The 15,866-nt window shown below is 39.9% G+C and overlaps 1 protein-coding gene across 4 annotated transcripts in view; it reads left to right on the top strand.

The window, feature by feature from the left end:
• Positions 1–15,866, top strand: part of inpp5a (inositol polyphosphate-5-phosphatase A) — a 150,493-nt gene that overhangs the window by 24,268 nt on the left and 110,359 nt on the right. For all 4 annotated transcript variants that reach the window (XM_087850374.1, XM_006799063.3, XM_006799062.3 and 1 more), the window contains one exon: positions 15,711–15,752. In XM_087850374.1, the coding sequence (XP_087706500.1) occupies positions 15,711–15,752 (42 nt within the window). The remainder of the gene's footprint in view (positions 1–15,710; positions 15,753–15,866) is intronic.

The following is a 15,866-nucleotide window of genomic DNA, read 5'->3' as shown; positions in this document are numbered from 1 at the left end:
TTAAATGATAAACTTGGACCTCTTAATGATGGTGATCGCCCTGGGTAATTGAAAGGTGGCTTTGGGCTGTGTCTTCAGATAAGGTAGGGCAGATAAGGTAAAGCCAGCTGTGGTAGTGTTGAGGTTGAGCTTGAACCTTCTGAGGTCTGTTAACCCTAACCTCAAACTCCAACCCTAACCCGAATTTCTTTTGGTGACAAGCAAAAGGTACTTCTATGGAAAGAAAATAAATAGATTTTCATTCATGTCAAGTTAGTGTTTTTCTTTGCTACCTTTTTACCAAGACATTTTTAAAAAAAGAACAAAAATGACGTGATAGCATTGGTTATGGTTAAATTTAATGATAAGTTAGTGCTCAGAGGGTTAAAAGTCTTAGTCGGTCCAACTAATGTTTCTAGTGTTATATGCTGAACCATTAATGGCCCGTGGCAGTTACATTGTCATTCAATGTTGACAGAGTGGTGATGAGTCAAAAATGAGTGATTAAATATTTTTCTGCTAAAAAAGGTAAACAACAGCAAAAATAATAAAGAAAAACAAAAGAAAACAACAACAACATTATCATGTTAAACATTTAAATTGGCCCAGAATATCGACAGGTAAACTCCACGTCTGAATCCTAAAGATACCGGGCCTACAGTGACAGCATGGAGAAGTGGTGCAAACTGTAAGATCTGTCCGTGAGTGACTGCGTGTCACCACTTCCTGCTTTTTTTTTCCTTCTTCCCCATCTGACCAATCAAAAGTCAGTCAAGTAATATCTCTTTTGTTGACGAAGTGAGCAGTCATTGCAACCCTACACATTTGCCTCCTTAATTTTTGAGATTTCGTCAGAGCGTAAATTCCAGCCTGACCAGGCAAACGCGTAATTCGATCATGATTAGTGTGTCCCCAGTGGCACAGTTCTGGATTTTTAAAGCTGTCAGGGATTTGCTGCTCCTGGTCACACGTGTCCGTATCTAAAATAAGCACTCCTGGAAGTTAATACTTATGCTACTGTTGGAGCTTTTAGGAAAAAAAAGCACGATGAAGCTGACACGTTTTCTCCAGATGTCTTCATTAGAATCCCGATGAGTCAAGATGAATGTGGTGCTGGAGCTCTGACCTTTCAAGGCTTTTCTTCATAAAAATACATGAAGTTGTGCCAAAAACCTCAGTTCAACTGACCTCGAAATGCTGAAATAACTTTTCTAAGATGACAAGTTAGTGTTCTTCACACCAACATTTTATGAATAATGGCAGTGTAGTGGAATAATAAATAAGCAGAGAATCAAGAGGAGTGGATATGTTTCGTATGCGGCATTTTAAAGACTCCAAAACGATCTTGGGAAAAAGTTCTTTTTGGAACAACAGCATGATAATGTGCATCAGAAATATTCTGAATGTATATATTTCCCTGATAATGTGACTTATTGTGGAGTTTAGCCACCTTCTGTACTCCTTCTGTTGAATTACTCCAGCAGGAACATGGCTCTGCCTTAGCTTTTAAATCCAGTGGAATTATTTTTTTGTACCTCAAACAATAAGAATTCCTTCCAGTTCGAACTTAGTGACTTCAGCAGTCCATTGTTTGTCCAGAAATAGTCAACTCAGTACGTTTATTTCATCCCCTTCCCTCAAACAATAGCCTCAAGCAAAAGGCTATTGTTTGGGAGAAGATATTCTACTTAGAGAGACAGTAACCAGACCTGTGCCGTGTTTTATTAGATCTATCAATTTTTGATGCCATGTGGAACGTTGTTTGATTCTCCAGGAAAGTGTCTGGTGCTTGTTAAAGTTTTTATTTCTTTTCCAGAGAGGTTACTTTCAGATGTGGATGCTTTCTAGCACGACCACAGCCTCGCCCTACTAATGAGCTCTCTCTCGGAAAAGGAAAAAGAAATATTAGACCTTCTCTTATAGACCCTGGAGCAGCTGATGTGGATATTTGACCTATTTGAATTAGAATCACTGTCATTTTGCTTTATGAACTAATTTAGTTGCGGTGGTTTTATTATTTTTTTTATTGGTTTTGTGACGTTTAAAAAGTCTGGAAAAAGATTCTGAAAGAACGAAATGTCGTTAACGGTGGAGTCACTCCTCTGTCATTTCCATTGGGAGGAATTTTGCTGTGAAAGACAGATTTAGTGTGTCATTTACTTTACACTTAAAATAAGAAAAGTCACCACATTTTGCTCATTTGCAGTGTATTGTTTGTATTATATTAGGGTCCTGTGTTATTGTAGGGTCTTCACCTTACAATATAAAGCACCTAAACGTGAGGTTGTTGTGGTTTGGCGCTATATTAATAAAACTGAATTGAATTGAATTGTAATATATCGTTGTTTTCGGCTCTATTAGAATAGCTTTGGTTGATTCATAGTTCAAAAACATATAAATATGAAAAGAAATCATGTGATATAACTACACACGCCCCGGGCAGTTTTCTTCTTCTTATCGTGTGTATGTTGGTGAAACTGAATCATTCTGAATCCGCTTGTGCGATCTGTATACTATCCCCACACTGCCACATCCCCATTTCTCTGCATCAGGAATGTTTACCTCAAGGTGAAATGGAGAAAGTGGTGACGATGTTGTAAGAGAGCAGCCATTTTTTTTTTACACCGTAAGTTATATAAAAATATATATAGGACTAACATACCATAAGAAAAAAAGAAGAAGACAAGTAGAGGACAAGAAGCAGCTGATTTGTCAGCAAACAAATGAGAAACTTAAAGCATTTATTGAAACCTTCTCTATCATCTGTGGGATGAAAGAGATGACATCCAAGAAGGATGGAAGTCATTTCTAATGAATGGTTAGAATATGGTTTAAAAGATGAAGCCTGTACTTTTTTAGTTAAATAACATGGAAAGTATTTTGTGTACTTTGCATGTTATTTAAGTCCTGAATCTCCTCATTTGAAATATAAACCTTGTTTGACATGATCATCCACCACTGGAGCAGTATATATATGAGAGAAAATAATGAAAAGCCTGTAAATAACTGATTTTAGCCTTGTATGAAAATAACATGCTGACCTTTGTTTCTCAGTATATGCACGGAACGCCAGGGCTAACCCTTAGGTGCACCTTGGCTGTAATGTAAAAAACTTCTTATCTTTATAGGTAATGGCGTTTTTATTTTTTTATTAGGTCCAAAGAAAGCTAAACATATGGCACACCACCCAAGATTAAAGCAGTCAAAGATTTAAAGTCCAGAAAAAGTAGTTGGTGGGAGTTTATTGTTCATTGTTATTCTTTATGAGGCCAGTATCAGATGCTGTTTGAGCATCAGTCGCTTTCAGCTCTAATCGCTGGTGGCTGAAAGTGAAGAAGCCAAAGAGATAACACAGCAGGCCTTCATCGTGTGGATAGTCTTTATCTTTGCTTGCTGGTGACTCGAAATTACAGTGCAGTGGGTCTGGGTAGCATCTAAAGCAGCAGACACGCCCTTCCTCCCTCTCTGTGATCACTAACTGTATTTCCCTGTTATTCTGCCACACTTCTTTTATAAACAAGCACACACATAGAAGCAGGCTTTCCTGGAACACATTTCATGAGTCATAGATTCCCTTGGGCTGTTAAGATCATTGTGGAAAGAAATAAAAGCTTATGCACTCAGCTAAAATGGCCTAACATAATTGTTTTGTATCGCTAACAACTATTAGAAAGCTATACTGTATTACCACATTAGGCTGGCATGAAGGATGGGTTTAAAGAGAGCGCGATCAGACTCGGTGTTGTGCTTTATGCTTCCACGGTGAAGGAAACCGGTTTAACATATTTAATATAATCTGAAATATTCGTTTTGAACTTTGAGTTTTCTTTATCTTTGGCTTCCATGTTAGCTTAACGTGTTTGTGCACAAGTATTGAGACAAAAATATTGTTTCGTTTGCTAAAATGTTGGAAAAATATGAATTTCTGGGACAATACTGAGAACTGATTGAGTACCAGTAGTGTGTTAATTGACTGAATGACTTTAGACTGTGAAATGGCCAGTCTAAGCACACAGCCAAGATTTGAGGAGAAAACTGCAAACTGTTTACACTCCACCTCTCACGTTAGTGGGAGAGTGACAGATAAATTCTGTCTGGAGTGTCACTGTAAGTGGCTTCTTGACAAGCTGGTTATTATAAGGGTTTTTTGTGTGTGTGTGTGATAAACAAGCCAAACCTTCAAACACATATGGTTACTTTGGCTGTGTAAACGCAGAAATAAAAACCATTTCTATAATAATTATTTTGAAACAGGAAGGTTCATCTTATTACCCACACTGTCGCCACAGCAGATAGAAGCATTTGATTTGGCACAGATTAACATCAGACACATTTCCTGATGCAACCCTGCCATTTACTGAGAACTGGGAGGAGCTCTAGGAGTAAATTAACTTGTGACCTGCTGCCGGTGGGTTTGGGTATCCTCTTTGTTCTGAACCAGGGAGCATTTGCAAACAAGGCAAACAGGTTAACTATGAATCCACCAAAAGCATTTATTATGATAGTAGTGTATAATGTCACTTTGGTTGCTTTTTATTCTTGGGATTTAAATAATCCTGAGGTGGTTTAATTTATTAAAGACACATTGCAAAGCTTGTGTAATTAATTCTTGTAATTTGTGATTATAGAACCAAAGCTTACTCAAATTACAACCTATAAGTATATAACTGATTCTTTAATATGACACTGACCAACCTTTCAAGTGGATACAAGTATGAATGACACACTTGACACAATGCTGAATCACACAGCTCTTTCATTTGTGTTTTCTTGGGAAAATTGCAGTTCATTCAAGGTTATTGTTTGTCACTTCTCACTAAAGAGGTATTCAAGTGGCATCCAGTAGCTGCATACATCACTTGTTCAAGGGAGTTTACTGTACGTGTTGAGTAACACATGGCAGAGGTGTGAGTGGGAGAGCTCACACTATTTAGATCGTAGCAGAGCTCTGTCAGATTTCTGCTCTGACACCTTCTGCGGCACCTGAGAGTTACACAGCAAAAAGCTTTTTTCAGGGCAATTAAAATGTCCTTGATTTTTTTCCCTCTTTACAGTGAAGACTAAATCATTTATTAAAGGAAATGGAAAGCTAATATGGTTCATACGGTATAATGTCCATGCTGTAGTCTGCATTGCATGCAGAGATTTTACACACCTACGTCTGAGTGTTTGCTGTGCAGTCACACTCAGCAGACTGTATTCTTCAACCTGGGTGTGTGTGCTGTTGAATGGTATTGTTACTGTGCGCTGTGCTCTCAGGCAGTGGGGAAAAGACTTTCCAACCACATGGTGGTTGCCCTGAGTGCTGTAATTTCCTGTTTTCTAATGACATTTGATCTAGACAAATCCCAGCTGATTACAATGTACATTTGCATCAATACTCTAATAGCAGTTTACGTATCCCTAACTAAGGTTGCAGAAGTCACCCTCATCATCTCATCTTTCCCCCCCACAAATACAATAACATATGCTTTCTCCAGAATATTTTCATAGCAGTGATGAAATTATTCAATTATTCAGTCATCCTCTGTATTGGATTATTTCTATTTAGGGTCAAGGTGGGCTGGAATTTATCCAGAAGAAAATACAGTTTAATGACAGCTTAAGATCAAATAACAGCTAAACAGAAACAAACATCATAGTGCCAGTGTATGCTTTCTAATTGAAAAAGATAATCAGACAAAACTTTCAGAAAAATATAAAAGTAGAGCTCTTAGTCAAGCTTTTGTTCTCAGTGCAAGTTATCGTGAAAATCCAGTGCAGATAAATCAATGAAATAAAATTACATTTTTGAAGAGATGAAGAGGAAAAGCCACTCAGGATCTAATCTTCATTTATTTTAAAGGTCAGTGGACAGGTGGGACACCAGACACATCTGATTAAAAAACATCCTTTAATGCTTTTTATTTTTCTCCAAAATAAGGTTTTTAAAAGCGTCATCCACCAATGTCCAAACTTTAAGGGACAAGAGAGGCAAAATTTTCCAAAAACCCCTGAAAGAAGTCCAATTGTTCTTCATTATGAATGTCATCATATCAGAAATTATGATTCTCAAGACCTGAAAAAAAAAGATTCTTCCATGTATGTAAATATAAACTCTTTCATAACAAATATTTTAAATCACTGACGTGGGTAAGCTGAAGTTTAAAATGTGAACGTGTTGTTTGAGTGTGTGTTGACGACGCACACTTAAATGTTAGGATGGTTGTTTAGTAACCTGTGAACGTTACTAATTTGTTATATAAGCGTAAACATTTATACAACACCAACTATTGCAAGCGTTTAAGCCTACTGAGCATAGCTGACTTCAACACAATTCTGATGTGTTTCAGGATAACAATGCAAAGTACTACCATACCGACTCTTACTGGCTTTCTTATCAATGAGTTGTGGTTGAAACTACTATAAATATCTTGCATGTGTAGTTTTTCCTGTGCTTGTGGATGGCCTTCTTTTTCTTTTTCAGCACAGAAGAAGAAGAATAGTTGTAGGCATGTGCTGCCCCTGTCAGTTCTGGAAGAACTACCCTGGTACATATGCTGCCTGTTGTGCCTACAGTACTAAGAAACCAAGTACAGTCTTGTTTTTGAAATCAAAATGTATTGCTGTTCTTGTGGCATCCCCGTACTTCATACTAGTCTACATCCCAGGGTGCAAAAGATGCAAAAGACATGGATGGTGCAGATAATGGCTGCATATCTGTCAAATGTCATATCAGCACATAAGATGGCTTATTCCGATGTATCGTATTTTAGAAATTTGAGGTTTCACTCTTGATTTTGCTCCCTCCGATTCTACAGTGTTTTAACTGCAGTCGGTCAGTAAGAGAGCTGATACGTCCAGAAGTTTATGTTTGTGTGACAACACTGAGTTGTACGTGAATTTGCCTTTAGCAAATTATCCGTAAATGTAGCTTAAATTTGCACAACATTTGGGTGAAACCTTCCTTTAGAGAGAGTAAGAAGAGTTCACATGGAAACGCAGCACAGTCAAAGCCATTCATAGTGTTGTGCTTGTTTGTACACAAGAACGACACAAATAAAGTAGCTGTGTGATCTGAAAAGAATTGAAGAGTTCAGATTCTGCATGCGTCATCAATTAATCAATTATGAGCAGCCCGGCGCTGATACAAAACGCCGGTTAAGGCTGACGCGTTTCCTTCCTCTGTACCTGCACTGTACTTCCATACCTTCTCATCTCAAAGGATGAAGACGTCTCTCTAGAGCCGGCCCCCGATCTAATTTAACATTTCAGTGTGGGTTTGCTCTAATTAGTTCCATAATGAGCTTCTTTGATGTGGTGTTATATAAAATACTGAGGGGACACGCCTTTGCGTCATCGGGCCTCCACAGAGCTCCCACGAAGGAGAGTTGTTTGGGAGTGTGACATCGCCTGCAGACTGTTGAAGGATGCGAGGCCAGCCAATCGGCAGATTCCCCTGCTGATTCTCCAGCTGCTCTGCTTCCTCAGATCCCCTCGATCAGTCAAGGGCCTCCATCTAGCAGGGTATTTTTAGTGAGCGGCCTGCTCCCCTGAAAGCCAATAACCTCCTTTTAAGCAGCCTGTCAACACTCGCATACAAGCTGCCAATGCACAACGAGCCTTGCCACAAGGGTTGGAAAAAACAAGGCTTTGACGTGAGAGGCCTCTCTTCTTGCCCACTGATGTACATCTTAACTTTCTGTGGTTATTAATTGGGTCATTTGCTTTGGATACAAGGAAATGAAACCCTGTTCCTAGGAACTTGCGCATGCTGTAGTTCATTTAGGTAATAAGACATATCAAAGTGGAGAATTGATTCTCTTTGAAGAGCATTTGTTTCTGTGAGCTGCGCTTGTTTGCTGCAGCCTTCCTGGTAGTAAAATCTGTCACTGATTTATTCATTCATTTATTTTGCATGGCAAATTAGGTGGTTATAATCTGAAAAAAAGGGATCCATTCCTTCTTATCATTGACTCGTTCATGGTTTGTTGATTCAAATGGGACACGGATGGTTGATTGCGCGCTTGAAAATCTCAATTTTATGAAAAACAAAAGTTCTGGAAAAACCCCGTGAGAATGGCAGGCGACTGTATCTTAGATCAGAGGATTTCAGAAAAAGTACTGATTTGCTACAATGAAGCATCTTTTTAGTTGTGCAGTTTTTGTATTTTATGGGATTGCAAGAGACAGAATGAGACACCGAGGTTTCGTTGGTAGATCCTACACATCCCTTGTTGCAGTTCAGCAGGATCTCTGCCTAGAGCTTCCCTGCATGGTTGATTCCCACGTATTTGCAGCTCTGAGCTTGAAGCACATGGAGGAAAGAAGCTGATAATCAGGTTGACAGAGCTCTTTCAGAGCCACACAGACTGCTATACAGCTGGATGATTGGTGTTCCTGACAATTTTCTTTATACTGTACACAAACACACTTGTTTATCTTATCTTAGGGCTTTATTTCTTATAGTGTTAAGTTTTTTCAATAGTTGTGACCACATAAGACCTAATTTGACCACTGCATACTAGTAATAATTTGGAATTTTTTATGTTACCAATCCATTAACAATACAGAAAATGTAGATAAAATGTAGTTTTATTTTAAAACATCAGTTTTATCATTTTTTCCACAAGTCAGCAGACATATTCATATATAAGAATAAATCCTGAATAGAAATTTAAGGAAGACCACCATCTTTGTTCTGCCTCTCCTCCTAAAAAGACCAATCAACAGAGAAACATCAAACATACTGGTCAATAGTCTAAGGCTACATCCACACGTACACGGGTATTTTTGAAAACGGAGATTTTCCGATTTCGGTTTAAAAAACAATCCCGTCCACACATAAATGCAGAAATGAAGGAAAACGCTGCTAGGAACATGCCAAAGCAACAGGTGGCGATATATTCCTAACCGTGTAGAAATGTTGGCCAATCAGAAGTCTAGAAGCCTCTGTGGGAAATGGTAAACAAAGCTGGGGAACCGAGTCGTATGTGTGGAGGCACAGTAACTGTGTGTGTATATGTAAGCATTTAAACACTGCAGAGAGTACAATTAACAGTAACAGTATTGTAGAAATTCATTTCACCGAAACAATAACGTGGCGCACAGTGTGACGTCAAAAAAGGCGCACACCTTTGACGCTGCGTTTTCTGTGTTTTCTCCGTTTTTCTCGTCCACACGTAAATGCAAAAACTGAGTTTTCGAAAATATCCACCCTGGCAGGCGTTGTTAAAAATCTCCGTTTTCAGTGACCGAAAACGCCGTTTACGTGTGGACGAAAGGTGCAAACACATAGAAAAATCTGCGTTTTCAAAAATACCCGGGTACGTGTGGACGTAGCCGTATTTCATTGATGCATGCACATGGTAAATGTTGATGACTGTTGCATCTGTATTGTGGCTATACTTTATATCATGATAAAGTTATAGGTAAGTGTACTTGGTTTACGGTATCCTAACATAAATTAGCACGCTGATTGTTCAGTGCTGTGAAGGTAGGAAGCAGAGACGCTGTTTGTGCCAGCACTCTGGGGTGAGCGTTAAGGAAGCTGTAATGTTGTGAAACTGTGTGCTTGTGTTCTAAAAACTTGACTTTTAGATGAAAGTTTAGGAAGTAAGCTATACATGCGGTTTCTTGGTTTCCACTGAACTTAAAGTGAATTACGACTGTTGCCGTAATGTAGCAGGGCAAAGGTAATGTCTTGGTCAGTGATGAGGCCCTCAAACTGATGATCATTTAGACCTCTGGCTTGGGCAGATAACTGCTCTCATTAAGGGAGTGTTGTTGCAAAACGAAGTGAAAAGTAGACCCTTTCAGTGAATCATTTTTGACTCACAGTCCATATATTTAGTTGAGGTTTATGTGTATTTGTGTTACAAGCAAAGCTGTAAAGAGTCATACTGTTCCTTGGTTTGTAAGTTGTACCTCCCGTGTTTTTTTCTGTGGTAGACCTGTGTGTGTCTGGTATTAGTGCCAGGTGTAACCAAGCAACCGTTGCTTTTTTAAGACTCCTCATCTTCGCTCTCTTCTTTTCAATTACAGAGGTTGCAAGCAACAGAGAGAAGATCCTTTTTTTTAATTGCTGTTTTCTTTCCCCCCCCATGCCAGCCTATTGGGGATGGCAATTGTTGAGAAGGCAGGAAATAACAGACAGCTGAGCCACGAGCTTGGCCAAACTTAGTATTCAGAGGGCCTTAATGAAAATAATAACACAGCGGCTGAAAATGAGGCCAAGAGAAAACATCACAGGGATTACTGGGAGTGTAAAGAGTGGGCTGTGAAGGAGGAAACTCATGTGGTGACCATGTGTTCCCAGCAGATCACCATGGGGGTCTAACTGGACCGGCCTTGACGTAATTTCCCCACAGTTGCAGTTTAGACAGCCTGCTTTTATATGGAGCTGTGCTGGTTAATTCTAGCCAAAGAATGTGTGTGTGTGTGTGTACGCGCATGTTTCAGGTGACGATCCCCAAGATTCTGTAGAAGACTGAAGGCTGTGACCTTTGCTACAACAGCAGAGCTTCATGTTACTGTTTTAACAAATCCATAAGTACCAATGCAAGAGCGGTGTGGCCACAGTCAATGTATATATTACATGCTGATGACATTCCTGCTAGTATACTGTAAGTCTTTGTCAGCGCGATCTAGAGTGAGTTAGCCTCCCCTCTGATTAACCACTTCCTGTGAGCAGAGATCACCACAGTTTACCCTTCAATTTCTGCAAAACGATACACCTTGCAGCTTTTGGTAGAGAAATGCAAGCATTTTATTTTAGTTTTATTTTTTAGTGCAGCCGCCCTTTTTATTTATTTAGGTCAGCATCACTTCAGTGGAAACACGCACTCACCAAAAAACATCTGGTGGGGTCTAGTCATGCCGATACTTTTGCTTTTGTCTTGCTTGTGCAGTCTGAGTTTGTTTTCTGATTGCTGTATCCTGTTTTATTCACTCCAGTTCAGTGTTATTTCTATAGTGTCGTTTCACTTCAGTAGTAAAGCAAAGAGTTTGCAGTATTATTAAGACAAACCCAGTGATTTTTTTTGAAGATACAGTGTGTAGAAAAGACAAAAAAGCATGAAGAAACATCTAAAAGAGCTAGGAGGTTCATGAAGGTCAGCTTTGTGCTTCTTCCATTTGGGGTAAGGGTATAAAAAGAGCACAAACAAAAAAGCCCAAACAATGTGACATGAATTAGGGAACGTCCATTAGCAGCCTGGCCCCAGCTTTTCAGCATCTCATAGAGAGCAAGTGTCCAAATTTGTAATGTTTCACATAAGTTTGTTGAAGTGCTTTCATTACTTTACATGTCAGTGATTTCAATTTAATTTATTTAGGAATGTCATTGTGTCAACAGTGAAAGGACGAAGACGTCAACAGTTCTGTAGTTTGGGCGGTAATTTGTCTTGTCTCTTCACTTTTCAGATGTCAGTGTGACACCACATTTCCTATCAGCATGCCCAGCCAGAGTGCTTTGCATGGTATTTGTTCAATTCAAAGATTGGTTATTTGCAATCTGCAAATATCTTGTCACAAGATACTCAGCCTACAGCCAGTGCCCAAAAGAAGTACTGTGATAGTGTCCTACTTTAAAGAAGAAGCGATAGGCCTCAAGTTTTTAGATTTCACTATATCGAAATGAAAAGGAAAATGAGGGTACACCCGGTCATACTGAAAGTCCCCTTTCTGTTTTGTTTTTTTTCTGTCTGTACCACTCGAGTGCAAACGGCGTTCATGTGATGAAGTAGATAAGATTTAGCCCAATCTTTTGTCATGGCTCCAACGCAGTTTTGCTCCATTATCACTTATATTACTCAACAGTTTTACACTGTTGACGAACCTATGAAAAAGTAAAACACTGTTGAAACAGTGATTTCCACTTAAAACCCAGGCAGAGTCTCTTAGTTCCCCACGCTGTCTGAAAAGTAGGCCATCGACTGAGAAAACAGAGGCATGGGCAAAAAACACAGAGGAGGTGGAGAGAACTAAGCTAGTGAAACCACCAGTGGAAGAAGAGGTGGTGTACATGGAGGAGAGGCTGGGGATGGAGTGGGTTTATTTTTACCTCTTTGCCTGTATAGCCCCACGTTCTAATTAACTGCAAATTAACTTTTGATACGAGGAGGGCGGACGGCAGAGTGCCGAGGCTACAGATATAGACTCAGTTTGTCCTCCCTTTCCTTTTACTATTAGCCCACTTTCTCTCCAGGGCTCGGGCCTCCGAGGAACTACCGGTCCTCCTCTGAGCTGTCCTTGCAAGGCAGACATCTGTTCCCCAGAACCACCACACATCTCTGCTGCACATCAGAGTGCTCTAGAAAACCTCTGGATGGATATCTACATGACCGAGCGCTTGTTGCTGGTTGATCTAGGACGTATATTTCCCAAATAAGATGCCTTCAAACTCCTTTATAAATCAGGTGGCGGTACCTTTGTATTGCCTTATTACCATGGTGACCCCTACGTGTAAAGTCCTCACTCAGAAAGATTTTTTAGAGAGATTAAATTCACAACCGATGCATTCTCTTTGTTACTGAGTGTCTGAGAGATATGAGTGTGAACACAGGAAACCTTTGAAATTGCAGTAAGTGCAGCTAACAGTGGTCCTGTGAGAAACAACCAATGGAAAGAGCCAAAAATATCAGCACGTATCATCAAGAGCTGTCATGTTACTGCATGACGCCGTCACCTAAGGGCACTGAGATCTGAACTTGAGAAAAAGATTTTAATCCTCACAGCAGCCTTAAGATGGTAAGCTGGCAAATAATTTGAACCTTTCTGTTCGTCTGTGCCTGTCTCTGCCTTGCTCTCTTTTTCTCTTCCTCCATCCATGTGACTAATGACAAGGTCCACTGCTCATGTCCTTATATAGACCTATGCTCTGTCTGATCTGGCTGAGGCCAGGATGATGGTGCACATACACACACACAACTAAGTTCTGAGACATTTAGGTGCCCTTGGAAATGTCATCAGGGATCCGCGTTTGATCCAGTAATTAGTCAGTTAGTATTTTGCAAGTGTATCATTGCTTGCTTAAATATTCAGGAAATCATACCATTTCTGGAATGAACTATTTGCTTGCATTGCGTTATTGGTTTTGTTTCTCAAAGTTCGAGCCCAGTCACACAAGCCCAAGAGACTGGTCGATGTCTGCCTGGCAACCACCGGTCTCTAGGGAAAAATAATTATTTCTGACCGCTTGCTGCGGTTGTTAGCAATTGCTGTGAAATTGATTACTAACTCCCAGTCATGCAGGCCTAAGCACCAGTTAGTGACCCCACGGTGACCACGGTTGCTATGAAAAAATGTGTATTCCCCCACTGGTTGGTGGTTTGTGGAGGTTGCTGGGAGTCTCAAGGTGAAATTGGTTATTAACAGGTATACAGTGGTGCATCAAAAACCTTCCTGTGGTTGCTGAGGTCGCCCGATAAGATGCCAGCTCGTTTGCTTGAGACTGATGGCCTTCAGTGTAAAAATTGGCAAAGAATAACTTTGCTTTGAAGGTGAGCATTCTCTGTTTCACTGCTGCTCTGAGGTTAATTAGTAAATGTTTGCAGGCAAGTCTGCATCTTCCATGCAAATGAAGGGTGATCGCATCAATCTGTCATGAACCACAACTTGTATGGAGGTCCAGCACCTTTTTTGGTTGATCTTGCAGCCACTCACCAACTGGCTGTTGGTGAGTAATACAGAGGTTGCAATACAGAGGTTGCTAGGGGTTGCTGACAGGTCTCTAAGCCTATGTGACTGATGGCTTAGATGAGGAAGTTAATGTCTCTCTTACAATGGCTGTGTAAAATAGCGAAACAAGTTAGTTAGCTTAGCTTGGAACCTGTAAGCAAGTCTTCAGTGCCTTTCTGGAAGCGGTTTGCAAAGTTGAAGACTCTTATGTTCAATTCAGTTATTTTAACGCATTATTTGAATGAAACTTAACCTCACTGTTCCCTGGGAACCTTCATGTCACAAGTCTACTCCTACCATCATCTTTGCTGTTGCAGAATTCTCTTTCAGGTTATCTTTCAGTGTCGTGTTTCTCATATAATGTGTCTGCAATAGCTAGACTAAGTTTAGCTATTTGCTATCAATACCTCTGCAGTCCTGCTTATACAAAGGTTGTTAATTTGTGGTTTTCTGACGGCTTCTTGGCAGGTAACAGTCAGAGTTACAGTGAAGTTGCCGGGAAATCTTCACGTTAGCCGAAGATGTTGTTTATCTAAGTACTGGATGAATGGGATAAACTGTTAGGCTGAAAATATTTACCTCGCACCCCACAAAGTGACTCGTTCACACAGTTGTATCTATATCAATTAAACAAACACTATTAGAGGCTAGCTAGCCTTAATGCTAAGCGGAAGATCTTCTAAACTATAGTAGCCTTTTTGTTGAACTATTATCTGAAACAAAAAGATGTCACTGTGCTGCTGTTGTGGAAAGTTGGCATTGTTGTGTCTTGATTTTTAGTAAGAAAAAAGTTAAGAGAAGCTGCATTATTTTATTTTTTTTCGCCCAGTAACAGCATGTAGATATGATTTCAGTTATTCAGATATAAACCTCTCTCCGAGCCCTCATGCCATCCAAGCTCACATCACCTACTTCTGTAATATGTTAGTGCTTTGTTACAGATACCAACGGAGCCAGCAGATCTCTTGTGTATTCTTATTATAGACTAGTCTTGTTAGGAAAAACTCCTCAACAACACACACACACACACACACACACACACACACACACACACACACACACACACACAGCCGTTCATCAGACCTAGTTATCGACATAGGGAGATCTCTCCATAAATGGTAGACTGCCCAGGGCCCTGTGTCTGTTTCCATTGCACAAACCAAATGAAGTCCAGGTCTGTGAATAGCCTTTTAAAGTGGAAGACAGAGAGAATGACAGATAGAGGCAGAGCAAAGGGAGGTGAGGAAAAGAAGAAGCGCGAGACGTTTGTCGATGATCTGTCAGGATTTTTGACCCTGAGAGAAAGATGCTGTAAGTGGATTAAAGCAGGGTCCTCTCAGTGCATGCACTACATCTTTTACACATATAATGCATTTGGTGTTGGGGATCTTTCCACTCCTGTAAAAGACAAACTTTTAGTTTATAGTTAAGACAACAGAAGTAAGCAGTTGATTATTGACACGGATACTCTGGTTTGTTTCAGTGTAACGTTTATGGTGAAAAAGCTGGGGTTTGATTGGATATTAGTAAATCCAAATCAAGTGTTAAATCTGCTCATTCAACGTGTGCATCATTGAGTTTAGATATGTAATCTTCGGATTTCATAACATGTACATACTTGAATACATTGTGAAATGCGGCATACTCATGATGAGTACTCGACTCATCTTTACCTTATTTTTCATGTGCGATTGTATTGCAGTCATTTCACCTTGTTGGTTGATGTACTACATACATAGTCTGCTTGTGGTTTGTCTGTGACCCGCAACACTGCACTGTCTTTGAAAACATCCTCCGAAGAGCACATTGAGTTTATTTAAACTTAGCTGACCTGTAGTATTTTTTATTTAACTGGGGAAGGAAATGATAAAAAAGGTCAAAGGTTTGGCAAGACGCTTTATGAAGATGCTGAGCAGGAACCAGATCCAAAAGGGAATGGCTCTTCTCTAGTGCACAGACAAGTGAAACGACACCAACTAGTATTTTTGTTATTTTGAGATAAAGTATTACGCATTTAGCGTTGGTATTAAAGTATTATGTTGCTAACTCTTTGTCTTTTTTTCTGTTTCCAGCTTGAAAATCTGCAGAAGACATGGCTGAGGGAGTTTTACCAGGTAAGAGAAATCAAATATTTGATGCATTTGATCCACTGAGTAACTCGGGCTTAACCGTTGACTGTTGGAAACACCATCAGCATGCCTACAGGTTCCAGAATGCCCCACATGGCC

The sequence above is a fragment of the Neolamprologus brichardi genome, chromosome 13 (assembly GCF_056152115.1).
Source record: "Neolamprologus brichardi isolate AB-2024 chromosome 13, ASM5615211v1, whole genome shotgun sequence".
Lineage (NCBI taxonomy): Eukaryota > Metazoa > Chordata > Actinopteri > Cichliformes > Cichlidae > Neolamprologus > Neolamprologus brichardi.
This window is presented reverse-complemented; position numbering and strand designations above follow the sequence as displayed.